Below are 15,086 nucleotides of genomic sequence, written 5' to 3' on the forward strand. Positions count from 1 at the left end.
CAAACATGGGTACCAAGGCCCTTTTTGTTGTCTCAGCTTGTTCTGAGCTTTTGTCTTCTGAACGGGCTCCTGCTGCTCATATCTATCCCTGGTTAGGGTCCCCTCCTCCCTCCTGTCCTTTATAAGAAGAAAAAAATAACCTGTCTGATACTAAGTGTAATATATGCTCATTGTAAAAATATTCAGAAGATTCAGTTATTTAAAAAAAATTTACCCATAATTGCATCACCAAGAGATAACAACTGTTAGAATGCTGGCATATTCTTTACAGTCTTTTTGTCTCCTGTGTGTATATAATTCGTTATATTATGTATAATTATATATATTACATATATATGTGTAATTTTAATCAAAATTGGAATGCTACTGTATATACAGCTTGCATCTCACTTTTTTTACTTAACATTATATAGGACCATTTTCACATATCATTAAATATTCTTTAAAAACATGATTTTTTAATGGTTGCATAATCTTCCACTGTTCCGTGTACATGTCCTTTTAAAATCTAGGCTCATCATATTTTAAAGCTCATTCGTGTGCAGCAACAATGATCTCCCTTCAACGCCCTCTCTTTCCACCCCTCCCCCACTCCCACTCTCTTTACTTTGTCAGGTTGATTATTTGAGCTTGTGGCAGCGGAATTTCATTTTTAGAGCGTCCTGTCCTCATGGAATTATATTCCCCTCTAGAATCTCTTGCTGTGGGTGCACACAGCCATTCTTTCCCACAAGGCGTAGCAGTTTGCTTTCCTCGAGTCGGATTCTGCCCGAGTCCTCTTCTTTTGCCACTGTCAACTCTAGACGTGGTTCTTTTCTTCCCAAATCCCCAGTGCTTCCCTTTTATCAGTTTCCTCTTTCTGGATCAGAATTAAGCAGCCTGGAATACTGGAAAAGGGCCTAAGACTGAGAGCTTTCGTTCCTATCCTAAGGATAACTAGCTGTGTGACATGGGGAAATCACTCAACCTTTCTGAGCCTCTTTTTTTTTTTAATCTATAAGAAGCCATCAGATTAAATTATCTCCATGATACTTTCTAGCTATAAAATGTGATAACACTGAATTCAGAGTAGCAAAGTCCTATGCTGCTGCTTTTTCCTTTTAAAGGTAAACTGTAAGGCAAGTAAAGAAAGAATCAATCTTTGCTTTTGGAATTCTATACTACAAAGCAGCCAACATTCTTTTATCAGCTACTATGTGTCAGGCTCTGGGCTAGATTTACAAAAATGAAAAAAGATGGGTCCCTGGCTTTAAAATAGTCAAGTTTAGTGAAGAAAACAAACATTAAAAAAAAAACACACCTTAAGTACATATGGATTCTAAATTTGACTCTGCCACTTACTGTCTGGAACGAGTGCTTTAGAGCAAGTTACCCAACCTCGCTAGCTCTGTTTCTCCAGGTTATGAGCTCAGCTGCCAGAGGCATGTCGCCTGGGTTGCTTCTGCCGCCTCCTTCACTAGTTAGCTGTGTAACCTTAGGAAAGTTCCTGAACCTCTGCATTTCCATTTCCTCACCTACAAAATAGAGATAATAACAGAAGCTTCCTGCTTAAGTTCTGGTGAAAATGAAATGAGTTAATATATGTAAACTTCTTAGATGAGTGCCCAATATATAGTAAGCACTTAATGTTAGCTGCTGTTATTGTAAGGATTAAATCATTGGATTATGTTAGCCTTAGTGTCTGGTACTATAATAGGAATTGGATCGATTTTAGTTATTATTATTTCTACAATAGAGGTTTGGATAGATGTTTGTTGGAACACAGAGAACAGAGAAGTGAATCCTTCTGAGGTAGGAGTTAGCAACCCTCTGGTGTTCATCTGAGGAAACAGTCTAGAAAACCTCGAGAGACTTGGCCAAGGACATATAACAGGTAAGGGACAAAACTAGCATTTCAGCCCAGGAGATGTGACTTCTAGTCCAGTATTATGTTGGGACCACAGATGTAGTTCATGTCCCCAGAGACACATGGGTGTAAACTGGCGCAGTAAGACTGAGGTCAGGCAGGCAGGTAGCCATCCCGTCTTCCACCCTGTCCTGAACACAGGGAGTGTTGAGAAGCAGAGCCTGGTCACAATTAGCAGGTTTGCCAGGGCTGGAAGGCTGGGCAGAAGCTGGTGTTGCTCAGAGCCAAAGCTTCGGGCCAGGTTTCCAAGGGCTTCTTTATGCTTTCCTCTTGAACTTGGCTTGGGGTGCCTGGCCAGGGCAGTCCCACGGATTGTCTAGTATTAACATAAGGACGAGAGGCCGTGGTTCCGTAATGTCACCCCGCCTCCCTGGACAGTGTTTATTTACGTCAGCCCCTTCCCAGCATGTGGCGCTCCGCTCTCCTGCTTTCTCCTTCCTTTCTGGTTTCCTGCCCTTCTCTCCTCACCCCCTCATCCCCTTCCTTTTCCTTCCTCCTTCCACTTGCCTCTCCATTCTCTGAATCCTCACTCTTCTCCCAGTCTGGAGAGCAGCCTGGTTCTTCAGCATCTCTGACTTCTCTCCAGGCCTTCCATCAGAGGGGAGGCCAGGGTGGCAGCCCAGACCTCTAGTCCTGGCCGCCGTGGGGGTGGGGCCGGGGCTGCACAGGCGGGCTGCCCTGAATGACAAGCGGGGATATTGATCGCGTTCTGAACTCAGCCCAGCCGATAGAAGGTAATTAATGACTCCATTTGCCTCAGTACCGAGGAGAACAATTGAGTTTGAAACTGCAACAACTGGCAGCTGGGGAGACTGGGGGAGGCCTGGGGGTGAACCCCGCAGAGGAAGAAGGTGGTGTGAGAGGAGCTAAGGCAGAAAGAGGCCACCAGTCAGAATGGGATGCAGCAAAGAGCCCCCACCTGGACCCAGTGCCCCTGATCGCTCCTGCTCCCCAAATCCCCTAGAGGCCAGGTCCATCACTTAGTGTCCCCACTTCCTCCACACTTTCCTCTTTTCTTTCTGTATCACTTTTCCGGGTCATTTTTAGTCTACAGGTGAAGTAAGGCTTATTTTCCCTGAGCTTGCTTCTTGTTAGCCGTATGATCACACACATGTTTTTTACTCTCCTTCAGCTTATTTCTCCATTTGTAACATTGGACTAATGGTATCTCTTCTGCAAGTGTTCTGTGGGGGATTAGGGATAATGTGTGGAAAGCACCTGGAGCCTGCCTCATGCAGAGTTAGTGCTCAGTAAATGGCTGCGATGATGATCTTTGACAAGGAAAGCAAATCTGATAGAGTGGAGAGAGCCTTAGAGTTAGACTTTCCTGAGTTCAAATCCAGCCTTTGGCTTCTTTCTAGTTGGGAGATGTTGAACAAATAATTTTTGCCTCTCATCTGAAAAAATGAGAATAGTGATAGTAAATACTTCATAAAATTGAATGGATTAATGCATGTATGTGGAAGCCCTGATGTTGTCAGTTTGCCTATAGATGGGTAGATAGGTATATTTGGGTTAATTTGAAATTAATATACTTCTTTGCTATACTTTAAAAGAATTCCTCTCAAATGCCTGATTCCTACTTCTTTGGGTTCAGTGGACAGCCCCTGTTCATTCCACATTGACTTTGATGAATCTTGGTGCTTTCTAACCAAGGAAATGGCATAATTTTATTCTGTGATCAGTGCCTGCCCTCCTCCCGAAGATTCTGAGACCTCACTGGCTAGCCCTATTCATGGTTGGCCAGTCAGAGGGATCTGGCCTGGGACCAGAGGGGCGGGAGGTAGGGCTGTGCTCCCAGGCAGTCCAGGAATGGATGGGGAGTGACAAGGCTAAGTGAATGAGGAGATAACACCTTTTTTGTTGAGGAGTAAAAGTCATTTTTATTAATGATTCTCAAAGTGGTATGTGCTTCTTGTACAAAGCCTAGATCATATGGAAAAACTTAGATGAGAAGTAAAGCATTTGCTCATGATCAGGGAGGAATCACTGTTACCCTGTGGGTGGCTCTCCTGGTCAAGGTGATCTTTGGTTTTACAATTCTCTTCTTTTGCATGGAGCTCAGGGCCCCACTGCTGGAGCCCTGCTTGTAGGCTGGACTGGCAGATACTGCTACTCATTGCTGCTCAGGCCACAACTGTCCACAGGGACTTTCCGTGTGCCAGGCTCCCTGGTAGAGCCTGGTAGATATGCCCTTGATTTAGCCATTTACCCTCATTTAACCCGCACTTCAGTTACTCTGAACCTTAGTTTCCTCACCAGTAAAAAGTGAAAGTTGCTCAGTCGTGTCCGACTCTTTGTGACCCCATGGAGTAGCCCACCAGGCTCCTCCTTCCATGGAATTCTCCAGGCAAGAATGCTGGAGTGGATAGACATTCCCTTCTCCAGAGGATCTTCCAAACCCAGGTCTCCCGCATTGCAGGCAGATTCTCTACCATCTGAGCCACCAGTAAAAAGGGGCTTATAATCCCTAGCTATCTTAGAGAATAGTTGCTGTTGCTGCTGCTGCTAAGTCGCTTCAGTCTTGTCCGACCCTGTGCGACCCCATAGACGGCAGCCCACCAGGCTCCCCCGTCCCTGGGATTCTCCAGGCAAGGACACTGGAGTGGGTTGCCATTGCCTTCTCCTAGAGAGTAGTTAGGAAGCCCAAATAACATAAGGTCTACGAAAGCTTTTTGTTAACTGCTAGGCAAATATGAAGCGGTCAGAGAAGACAATACAAGCCTTTGTTCCCTTTGAAAGAATAATCTGCGTCAAAGTTTTAACTCAGCAGTTTGTTTAATTAATTTATTTATATGCTGCCTCATTCTGGAAACGACTTATGGGAGCTCACTCTCCTTCAGATATGCTATGGCTCATGCCAGAGTGGACACGGCACTTGGAATGGGCTCCAGTTCTGAGAGTCCTGCTGCCTCGTAGTGTGACCTTGGACTGGTCACCTCCCCTCCCCCACTTCACCATCCACCCTGCTGGTTTTTATCACCTTAAAATGAGGGGTTTGGACCAAGTGTCCCCTCATCATCGTACAGTCTGGGCTCAGCAGCTCATAGGCTGTAGCTTCAGTGTAGGGAGGGTGCACATCAGGAAAGGTGGGATCCTGGGAGGGACACAGCAGCCTGGATGGGGTCAGGGGCCCCTCAGCTGGGTCTCCTGGGTTTGGAACCGGGCAGCAGAATGAAATGATGTGGAGGGCAGGCTCTGGGTTCAAACAGACCCGAATTCAAATCCCAACTCATTTACCAGCTGCATGGCCTTGGATAAGCCACTTAACCTTTCTGCCTCGGTTTCCTTTTTTAAAAAATGTTTTTATTTTTGGCTGTGCTGGGTCTTCGTTGCTGCTGCTTGCAGGCTTTCTCTGATTGTGGTGCGTGGGCTTCTCATTGAGCTGGCTTCTCTTGTTGCTGAGCACCGACTCTAGAGTGCAGGCTCAGTAGTTGTGGCTCACAGGCTTAGTCTCCCTGCGGCAAGTGGCATCTTCCTGGACCAGGGATCGAACTCGTGTCCTCTGCATTGGCAGATGGATTCTTCACCACTGGACTACCAGAGAATGCCCATCCTTATCTTTAAAAGAGGTATCGCAGCATCTACCTCGCAGGTTGTTGGGAGGATTAGATGGAGGGTTAAATGGAACAAGCTCTTGGTGCTGTGAGCTGCTAATGGATGGTGGCTGAGCAGGGACAGCAGAACAGGGCTGAATCCTCCACATACTGAGACCAACAAGTGCAGGGTGTCCCCTCGGGGGAGGGGGCAAGGTTACTAAACCTTCAGCAACCACATTTTCCAACCTCAATCTGAAAGTGGGGCCTGAGAGCGGGAAAGGATATTGGAAATCAGAATTGCTCCAGAAAGCCCAGAACATATGGCATCATACTCCTGCCCTCCTCTTGGAGCCCTGACAAGGCTTGGGCCAGTTTTCCCATCAAGATGAAGGCTGAGGGCCCACTGTGTCATCTAGGGAAGGACTTCCCTGGAACCAGAAATGAGCAGGTAGGCCCGCTTTATCCCACACCTTGTGACCAAAGCCGAGGTGTGGGGAGTCCAACGTAAGGGCCATCTCTGGGCCCTGTTCTCAAGCAGCCTCTGCCGGCTGCCTTAGATGGCATCTGCAGCTCTGAGGTCAAGTTTTACTCTTAACTGGGAACACGGCGTGCTCTGTTTCTTGGATAGAGATACTGTAGGTGGGCAGGAAGGTGTTGGTGTGAGTGGGAAGGGCCTCCATGGACCAGAGTTGATGCTGTTGGAAGTTAACAAGCAGTGGAGCGGGTGAAGAATGTGTGTAAGTCAATGCAGGGGCCTGCTGTGGGCTTCTCACATCCTCTGACACCTGGGGCTGCGTGGGACTTGCCTGACAAGTGACTGGATGTCCTGGGATGCCAAGTCAACCAGGTGGCTGGTTCAGAGACCTTCTGCCAGGGGTCTGGCTTTGAATGCTACTCAGGAGAGCCTCATTCATTCATTCATTCACTGAGTACCAACTCTGTGCTCAGTGCCGTGCTGGCACTGTAGCTATAGAGAGGCACTAGTCATGGTTCCTGCCCATGGGGAACTCCCAGCCTGGCTTCTTGGCGAGGTGGATGCTATCTAATTACTTTCCTTCTTGCTCACTCTTCAGCCCAGATTAAGACTTGCTTCTGCCTCTTCCTCCATGTTCGCCCCAGAGAGCTGTCCAGTGCCTGGGCCTGGCAGTGTCTCCTAGCCCAGCCCCACCCCTCCCCCGTGCCACCTCTGAGACTCCACCCTTGGGAAGACCCACCTGAGCCCTCTTTCTCCACGTCCTGAGGATGCACCCCCACCAGCGGGAAGCACTGGCAACAGCTTCGTGTTCTCTTCCTTTTCAATTCTCTTCTTCCACGGTCTCTGTTCTTCCTCTGTGCTCTTCTTCTTTCCTCCTCTGCCCTCCACCCTCCAGCCCCACCCCCACCCGGGTCCTGGACTGTGCTCCTCATCTGGATCCCCAGGCTTCCAGGAAAGCAGAGCCTGCTGGGCTCATTCCTACGGCAAGTGGACAGAAGCCCTCAAGCACAGCCTGTGCTTCTCTAGGCATCTGCGGCGGGAAGCTTCTTCCCTTTCTCCCTCTCTTTCTTTCTGCCCTGTCTCTGCCTCTGGCTTTTCTCCTTCACTGAGCTTCCTCCTCCTTGGACCTCTGAGTCCAGGCTCCTTGCCCGCCTCCCTTCCCCACCCTTCCTCCTACCTTTGCTCCAGCGTCCCTTCTCTAGCCGAGGAAAGGGTGCCACCCTGGTCTCTGGGGAGAGCCTGTGGGCCCACGGGCTGCCCCGGGGGGCACTGCCTCCCTGTCCCCCACCAGTAATGCCACTGTCCTCTCCCTGCCCCTGTGACTCTCCACCCTGTTCCCACAACTTTCTTTGTGCTCCTCCGCCGTTCATCACGACTGCTGCCTTCCCCACCCCCTGTCACCTTCCTTCTCCTTTGGTGGGGGTCTCCTCCAGCCTTTGGCAGCCTCATGCCTCCATCACGCTGGTTTGCTTTTCTGCCCTTCTGGCACCTTCTGTCTCTTCCCCACCCCACCCCCCTTCCCTCTCCCCTTCTCCTCGTTCCCAGTCTCCCCGCCACCTCTTCCAGGAGCAGCCTTCCTTTCACCTTTCTTTCCTCCCTCCCCTTTCTGTGCCTGCCTCTGTAACCTGTCTTATCACCAGGGCCTGAGTATACGAAAAAAAAATAAATAAATAAAAAGGTCAGTGAGTGGAGGGAGCAGCAATAACCCCTAAAACAGTACTATCAGTGGAACATGATTGATCAATTGAATTCCATAGCGGCTGAAAAATGTGGGATTAAGTAGTGTATTATACGCACAATGAGTTGAGGCATGATGTTCATTTCAAGTTCATTTCGCCGGCCTCTGCCACCAGATCAGGCAATCAATAGGGGCAGCAGATATCATATATCACCTCTCTGCGGGCTGGGGAGAGAGCACCATAATCTCTCGCAAATTTAGAGTGACAGATTTGTCAAGATCTGAAGGGCCCCTGAATAAATGAAGGAAAAGAGACTCCTCCAGCCAGTGACCTAAGGACAAAGCTTCAGTTTAGCCCCTACATACACACACACACATACACACACACACACGGGCTGAGCCAAGCCACACACAGGCATATACACAAATCTACAGAGAGGCATCGTATGAGTCTCACTGCACACAGCACACACCCATGCATATAGCATGTGAGGCTGTGTTCACAGACAAATGCACTTGACTCCCCAGGACCCACTGGTGACACTGGAATAACCACACACAAAGACACTCACTGTCTCCCTATGCCCTGACAGAAAGGCTTCCCGAAAAGGTAGGACTCCAGCAACAGAGGATTAGACACAATGAAACTTGCAAATATTAATAGCTCCAAGGGATGGCCTTAGGATGATGGCACGTCCTTGAAAGAGAAGAGGCACAGACATAGGGATGTGGGCTCACGCTCCCTGTGCAGTCACATCCGTACACATGCACCTGTTCAGAAAGGTTCTTATGTGTATATGTGTACACATGCATGCATATACACAGAAGATACACAAAAGGGGAAAATAAATGTCACCATCTAACTCAGATAGAGAGAAGCACACACTCCCTCTAAGACAGAAAAGTATTCCAGAGGCTTACACAGAAAAAACACAACAAGTTTTGTGGCCTTAGGAACACAGGGAACATAGAAATATCATTCATGCTGTCCCTGTGTCTGTCTGTCCACCTCAGACATCATCCTGGTCTCCATTTCTCTCTCTTTCACACAAACACACACACACAACACACTTTCTTTGCTTTCCCACCCCCTCCAGGATGGAGTGAAGACAGGAAGTCCCATTAGGAAAGCAGATCCCCTTGCTACATCTGGGAGACCAGCAAGAGACGATGGTTGCGGGTTGAGGTTAATCAATATGTAATATTTTCTATGGTCTCCTGAATGATACTGTATGGTGTTACTGTATATAATGCAATATTGATTATATCATATCGTATAATCACCTATAAACTGATATATATAACAGTCTCAGAGGAACACCCTGGGGCCTCCAGCATGGCTGGCCCCAGGCCCAAGACTCCCCAGCTGGTTTCAGGGTGAGGGAATCAAAGGAGAGGCCAAGCGGTGGCTGCGAGGACCCAGCTTTGGGCCCGGGGAGTGGCAGGGCAGGGGTTCGGGGAATGCGGGCAGAGCAGGAGCTTGGCCCACTATGCACTCTGAAAACCCCCGCGGGTCAGATGGAGAGGGCAGGGCCAGGGAGGCAGGGGTAGCCGAGTGGTGGGAGGCGCCGGGAGTGGGCGCTCTGTGGCGTTGTCCTGGTATTTCAGACCTGGGGTGGGTCTCAGCTCTCTGTGGAGATGGCAGGAGGAACCAAATGGCCAAGGAGCAGGCCTCTGACAGAGTTTAGCCAGAGCCCAGGTCAAGGACAGAAGCTGAGGGGGGGTGGCCTCAGAGCACAGAAGCATCTGCAAGGACCTGGGCTTCAGTGTCTGCCTGAGCCGCATTTCCTGGCTCCCTGTCACCTGCCTTCCTCCTGCTCCAGTCTAGGCCTGGCCCAACGTAAGAAGAGCGCCTCCGCTGGGCCCCGAGTCCCTCCTCCCTCGGTGGTGAAGTTAATTACTTCACCCAGTCTCTGTTACACTCAGCCTCGGAGATTTGATGATTTTCCACCCTTGGAGTCAGTGGAACTGAAATTCATCTCAGAGCCAAGTTCAATTCTCCACAGGCTCAGTAATGCTGGCCTGAGACAACCAGCTCCTCCTCCCAGGCTGACCAAGGGCTGAGGCCCAGGAGGGGTTCAGGGGAGACAGGTCCTGAGGAGACGGTGCCCAGGAGCCCCTCTGGCTCCCCCACCTCTGCCTAGTCCTTCCCACCCCCACCCCCAGCTGTGACAACTTCCCTTTGTCTTCCCAGGTCGTTCTGGGGCGCTGGCTCCCTCAGTCAGGACTCTGACACATGGCCAGCCCCTGGGTCAGCCCCTCAAGCCTCAAAATTGGGCGTAGGAGTCCTAGAAGCGGTGCAGAGCCCCGGGGGCCCAGCCAAGTGCCCACCCCCTTTGCCCACTGCTTTGCTCTGTGCCTCTGCTCACCTGCGCTCATGCCCCGAGTGTCCCTGTGTTCTCCAGATGTGTCCGAGGGCTCAGTCCCCAATGGAGACTCCCAGAGTGGCGTGGACAGTTTGCGGAAGCACTTGCGGGCTGACACCTTTACCCAGCAGCAGCTGGAAGCTTTGGATCGGGTCTTTGAGCGTCCTTCCTACCCTGACGTCTTCCAGGCATCAGAGCACATCAAATCAGAGCAGGTGAGGAAGGAGCTCTCTGCTTGGAGAAGGGAGAAGGGCTGGGCAGAGCAAGGCTCTGGAGCACGTGCACGCAGGTCAGCCAGGTGCACACCCAGCATCACATGTGCTGCCTAGAGGTGTGCCGTGTGTGCGCCCTGTAAGCACCCTCACACGAGGACATTATGACAAAGCTGAGAAAATCACCATGGTATGTGGCAGTTAGAAGCGGTGAGTTCTGGGTGCAAGTATGGCCGTAGGCGAGTCTTACCCCCTCTCAGTTTCAGCCCCATCCTCAGGTTCCCTGTCTCTAGACAGAGGACCTGACAGGTTGCTTCCAGCCCTGCCATCCTGTGCTCCTGGCATAGGGCACTCAGGAACACCCCTTGCCTAAATGCCCCTAGAGTCCTACAGAAAGTCTGAGGAAGCCTGGATGCTCTTCTTGCCCCAGGAGGTGTCAGGAAGAGAGCCCAGTACCTGCCTCCTGCTCCCTCACCCGGCTGTCTATCATGACCCCAGACAGGCTGACAGCCCACCCCTCAGACCCAGTACTTCCCACAGATGCAGAACAACCCAGAACACCCCAGCACAATACACAAAACACATCTCCTAACTCCTGACATTTACCCGTGTGCATGTGTTCACAGACAATCCACCACCCACCTACTCCCTCCCCACCCCTTCCCCCACAGCCCATCAACCAGTTGGTGTGCCCTCCCCACGACCAACTCAGCACCCTTCCATGCCCGCCTTCTCCCAGAAGATAGGATAGCCCCCCGCCCCCTGCCGCACGTGCATGCTCTGACACAGGAGCACACACACATTCTCCCCACACTATGGCCCAGGCCAGGCCCACAGCGAGCACAACGCAGCCTGCCACGTTTGCACACTCAGCACACACCCGCACGCAATGCACAAGCACAGCCGCACAGACTCTGCACAGCACAGTTCTACTTGGGACTCCAAGAGCTCTCAGCCATTCGCCTTTCTCCCCGCCCGTCCTTTTATCCCATAAGCTGTTTGTCTTCATAAAACAAAAATCAAAAGTCTTTTTAAGGTGCCCTGAGCCATAAACCAACAAAGGAGGAGCCGGCCGAGGCGGGCGGCTTGGTGCACCCTCCCCGAGTCCCCGGCTGTATTACAATGAATAACCTTTATTTACTTTCATTAGACTATTAAACACCAGCACAGTCATTTTTCCCCCTGAAACTCGGAGCAGGGCCCATAAAGCAAATCCGAAGCCTAATTGAGTTCATTTTAATTTCTCTCCGATCACAGCGAATTACTCTGGTGATAAATCAGGGGGCAGCTTCACCCCCAGTAGAAGGCCTAATTTGCAGCTAATTACAAAACTGATTTCTACAGGAAGATCAATACGAGAAGGAATTGGAAATGACGAGGCAATCCTGTCCAGCCAAGGAGGGGAGGGGGTCCTCTGGGGGGGGCCAGGAAGCGGAAGAGAAAAAAACGGACCCGAAAGCGCAGAAAATCAGTTTTAATTTAACGTAATATTAATCAGAGCAACTTTTCCTGCTTTGTGCGGGCTCCTGGTCAGCCCAGCTCTGGGGTCTGGCTTGGCGGTAGCTGCAATAAAAAGGCAATTACCGGAGTGTTTCAGGCAGGACACCCTTTCAGAGTCAATGACTGGCCCCCTCCCACCCTTCTGTTAGCCATGTGGACTCTCCCCCTCCCCAATTTCATACCCCAGTGCACAGGCAGAGAGCGAGGGGCCCGTGAGGCTGTCTTTGTTTGTTTTTTAAAAAGGGGCGCCAGCACCCGATCAGCAGCTCAGCAGTGCCAGGCTGGAGGCCCCACTAGGCCCTTCCCCCCAGCTCCTGCCTCTGCCATCACATCAGGGTTCATCTCTCCTCCCTGAGACTCCCTACCCCCGGGCACCTGAAAATACCCCTGGCCTCTTACCAGGGGGTTTCCCACTGCTACCCCTCGCCCTTGGGGGCTTCTTAAGCAGGAGAGGCTACAGAGAGGTCAAGGGTGCTTGGATACCCACCAAGAATGGATGGGCTGCCCCTCAACTTCCCAGAGTCAGGTCTGCCTCCCCCCATACACAACTCTGCATCATCCCTTGAGCCCACCCCTCCCACCCTCCCCGCCCTCTGCCTGGCCAGCTCCTTCCACCCCATCTGGGAGGGCTCCCTGTCCCTCCTCCCCATCTGCACACCGAGGCCTCTCTCCGCATGTGTGCGTCAATAGCGAGCTGTCTCTTTTCTCTCTCCTCCCAGGGGAATGAGTACTCCCTCCCAGCCCTGACCCCTGGGCTTGATGAAGTCAAGTCGAGTCTATCTGCATCCACCAACCCCGAGCTGGGCAGCAACGTGTCAGGCACGCAGACATACCCTGTTGTGACCGGTAAGGGGGCTTCCAGGAGGGTGGGGAAACTGCTTTCAGTGGGGGCGCCTCAGCCTATGCCATCTGGGGCCCAGTGTGACAAGTGGGCTCCCTGCCATGATCTCTGTAGAAAGAGCGAGTCTCCAAAAGCCAGGGCACTTCCTCAACAGATGTGTACAGATGTGGGAGAAAACACCATGGGCAGGCTCTCTGTGTGCTGCAGCCTGGAAAGGTCAAAGCCAGGAGGGGTTATAGCTGGTTCTGCCCATCCTTTTGCCTCTTTCTGTGCCTTTTTTTTCTTGCCTCTACAAAGGTGGTGAGAATTATGAGCCTCTCGCTAGGATGTGCATGGGAAAAGGAGGGTAAATAAGCTAGGCCAGCAAGAGTGGAGCCTGAGTGCCCATTCAATGTTGAGCCTCCACACTCCTGTGTCCCCAAGTCCCCTGGAGGACCTGTGTCCCTCTCCTCTGGGCGGCCCGGGAGTGCCAAAATTGTGGCTTTGGGCTTCAGGGCATGGCATCCGGTTCTGTGGTAATAGATAAGCTCAATTAGTTCAGCCCTTCTCCAGCTTCTCAGAGACATCACTGAGACCAAAGCTTGATTTCAAGGCCAGACAGGGTCCTGTCCCTCCACACAAGGGGCAGGGCACCTAATCCAGGTGGATGAAGAGCAGCAGAGGCAGCTAGAGGGGAAGAAGGCCGAGGTGCGCCGCAGTGGAGGGCCCAGCTGATGACACTCCTGGCCTCCGAGCTGTGGGCTGGCACTGCAGAAAAGGGTTTCCGGGCCAGGAAAGTGCCCAAGTGGGAGAGACACACATCGAGGTGTTATTAAAATTCACCTAATTATTCTGGAGACAATAAAGCCAATGTGCCGTTTGTTCCTTGGGAGAGAGAATGACTGAGAAAGGTCTCGGTGGGGATTGGGAGACGCTGAGGCATTACTTGCCGAGCAAGGCGAGCGGAGGTGGCCTGGGGACCTGGCAGCCCAGCTGTAAGCAGCCAGCAGCAGAGACAGGGAGCGGGCTTGGCCCCACTGGAGGACAGGTTCCAACCTGGAGCTGTTCTGAACGCGCCTCAGGTCTGAGACGGGCTGCAAGCAGCCACCATCCTCCACCTGGGGGCTTGGGAGATCCCTGTTGCTTGCTGTTCCATATTCTCCCTAAGGGGTGTCCAGTCCCACTGTTTCTGGACTGGAGAGAGTTGAGCTCTTAGGCTAGGCAGTCAGAGTTTAAGTTCTGGACAGACTTTTGGGAGTGACAACCAAAAGCTGGGTCAGGACACAGCACAGGACCCACTGGCCCTCAGCAGGAGACAGTCCATCGTCTAGTACAGAAGCTCTCTGAGCTGTGGGCATTCTGACCCAAGGAAGAGTGATGGCCTAGGATGGGTCACGTTTCTTCTGATCTGCTGAGGGTTACAGTGGTCACTTCTCAAAGGTGGCCCACCCCAAGGCAGCAGCAAATCAGAGCCCAGGAGACTTCTCTAACCCCAGCTATGCTTCCCTGGGCCCAGGGCCACCATCCAGAAGGCTTCCAGGAGTGGAAAGAAGGCTCTCTGGGGCAGAGTTCCTACAGCAGAACTCAGGCTGGTGCAGAAAAGTGCCTCCACCTTGAGCATCCCCCCGCCTGCCTCCCCCCCATGGCCCTGGAACGGTCCCAGCTCAGCCTGGGAACATCTCCGGCTGATCCATCTGGATCCAAGTGTGAGAAAAGTTCATTTCAGACCCAGCTTGACATTCCCAGGTGGCAAGTTAGCACTAACATCTCAATCTGTATGCGACATTTCAATCAAGCGAGGAGTAACAAAAGCAGAACCATTAACATTCGGAGCTGTTCACCAGTGGTAATGACGGGGAAACTCGCTCAGAAACTGGAAATTACCAAAAAGAGAGAAGTGTGTGGAGAAGTGGGGGAGGGGCGATAGGAGGAGGTAAGGGGGCAGGGAATGATTTTTCTACACTTAGGCCAAGATCCAAGGTTTGGATTAATGGTGCCATTACCCAAGAAAGGGCTACAGATTATGCTCATTCTTAAAATGTTTTGCTGGCAATTAAATGGCTGCAGTTATTGATCTTTGTTGATTTTATGTCCTCCTAATTTGCATAATCTATTAAAGATGAATGATTCATGATGTATTTATTATGGGGACGAACGGAATTTACTGGAGGTACTGTCAAGGTGAGAAACAGGGCAGTGCCCAGAGGTTTCCTGGACCATCTCAGGAGTTGGGTCCAGCAGGTTGGCCTTCAGGCCAGGAGTTTGTAGGTAGTAGTGAGCAGTGATGTAAAAAGAGCGGACATCAGAGAGGTGGATTTAGGGTGAGTTTTTCTAGAAGGATGTTGGTATCTAGAACTGGGTTCCAAGCACAGCTTGGATACAGGAATGACTTTTGGTGTATTTGAAAAAATTCCCCCCTAAGATTCTTTATGATTTTATTTGGTTGGAGAGTATGAAGGGCTTTGGTGGGGGCAGAAAGGGCTGGAGCTTTCCAGCAGGTGATTCTGGCCAGGTGTGTGCTCCAGGTGAGAGAGGGCATCCTGTGGCCACAGTCCAGCTTGAATGTGCTCAGGTGTTTGAGGAGCCCTCT

General features: G+C 51.2%; 1 protein-coding gene across 14 annotated transcripts in view; it reads left to right on the forward strand.

Annotated features, from left to right (window-relative positions):
* Positions 1–15,086, forward strand: part of PAX2 (paired box 2) — a 94,561-nt gene that overhangs the window by 62,741 nt on the left and 16,734 nt on the right. For all 14 annotated transcript variants that reach the window (XM_040254484.1, XM_040254483.1, XM_040254482.1 and 11 more), the window contains 2 exons: positions 10,004–10,179; positions 12,396–12,522. In XM_040254484.1, the coding sequence (XP_040110418.1) occupies positions 10,004–10,179; positions 12,396–12,522 (303 nt within the window). The remainder of the gene's footprint in view (positions 1–10,003; positions 10,180–12,395; positions 12,523–15,086) is intronic.

Source organism: Oryx dammah, unplaced genomic scaffold, assembly GCF_014754425.2.
Source record: "Oryx dammah isolate SB20612 unplaced genomic scaffold, SCBI_Odam_1.1 HiC_scaffold_14, whole genome shotgun sequence".
NCBI classification, from domain to species: domain Eukaryota; kingdom Metazoa; phylum Chordata; class Mammalia; order Artiodactyla; family Bovidae; genus Oryx; species Oryx dammah.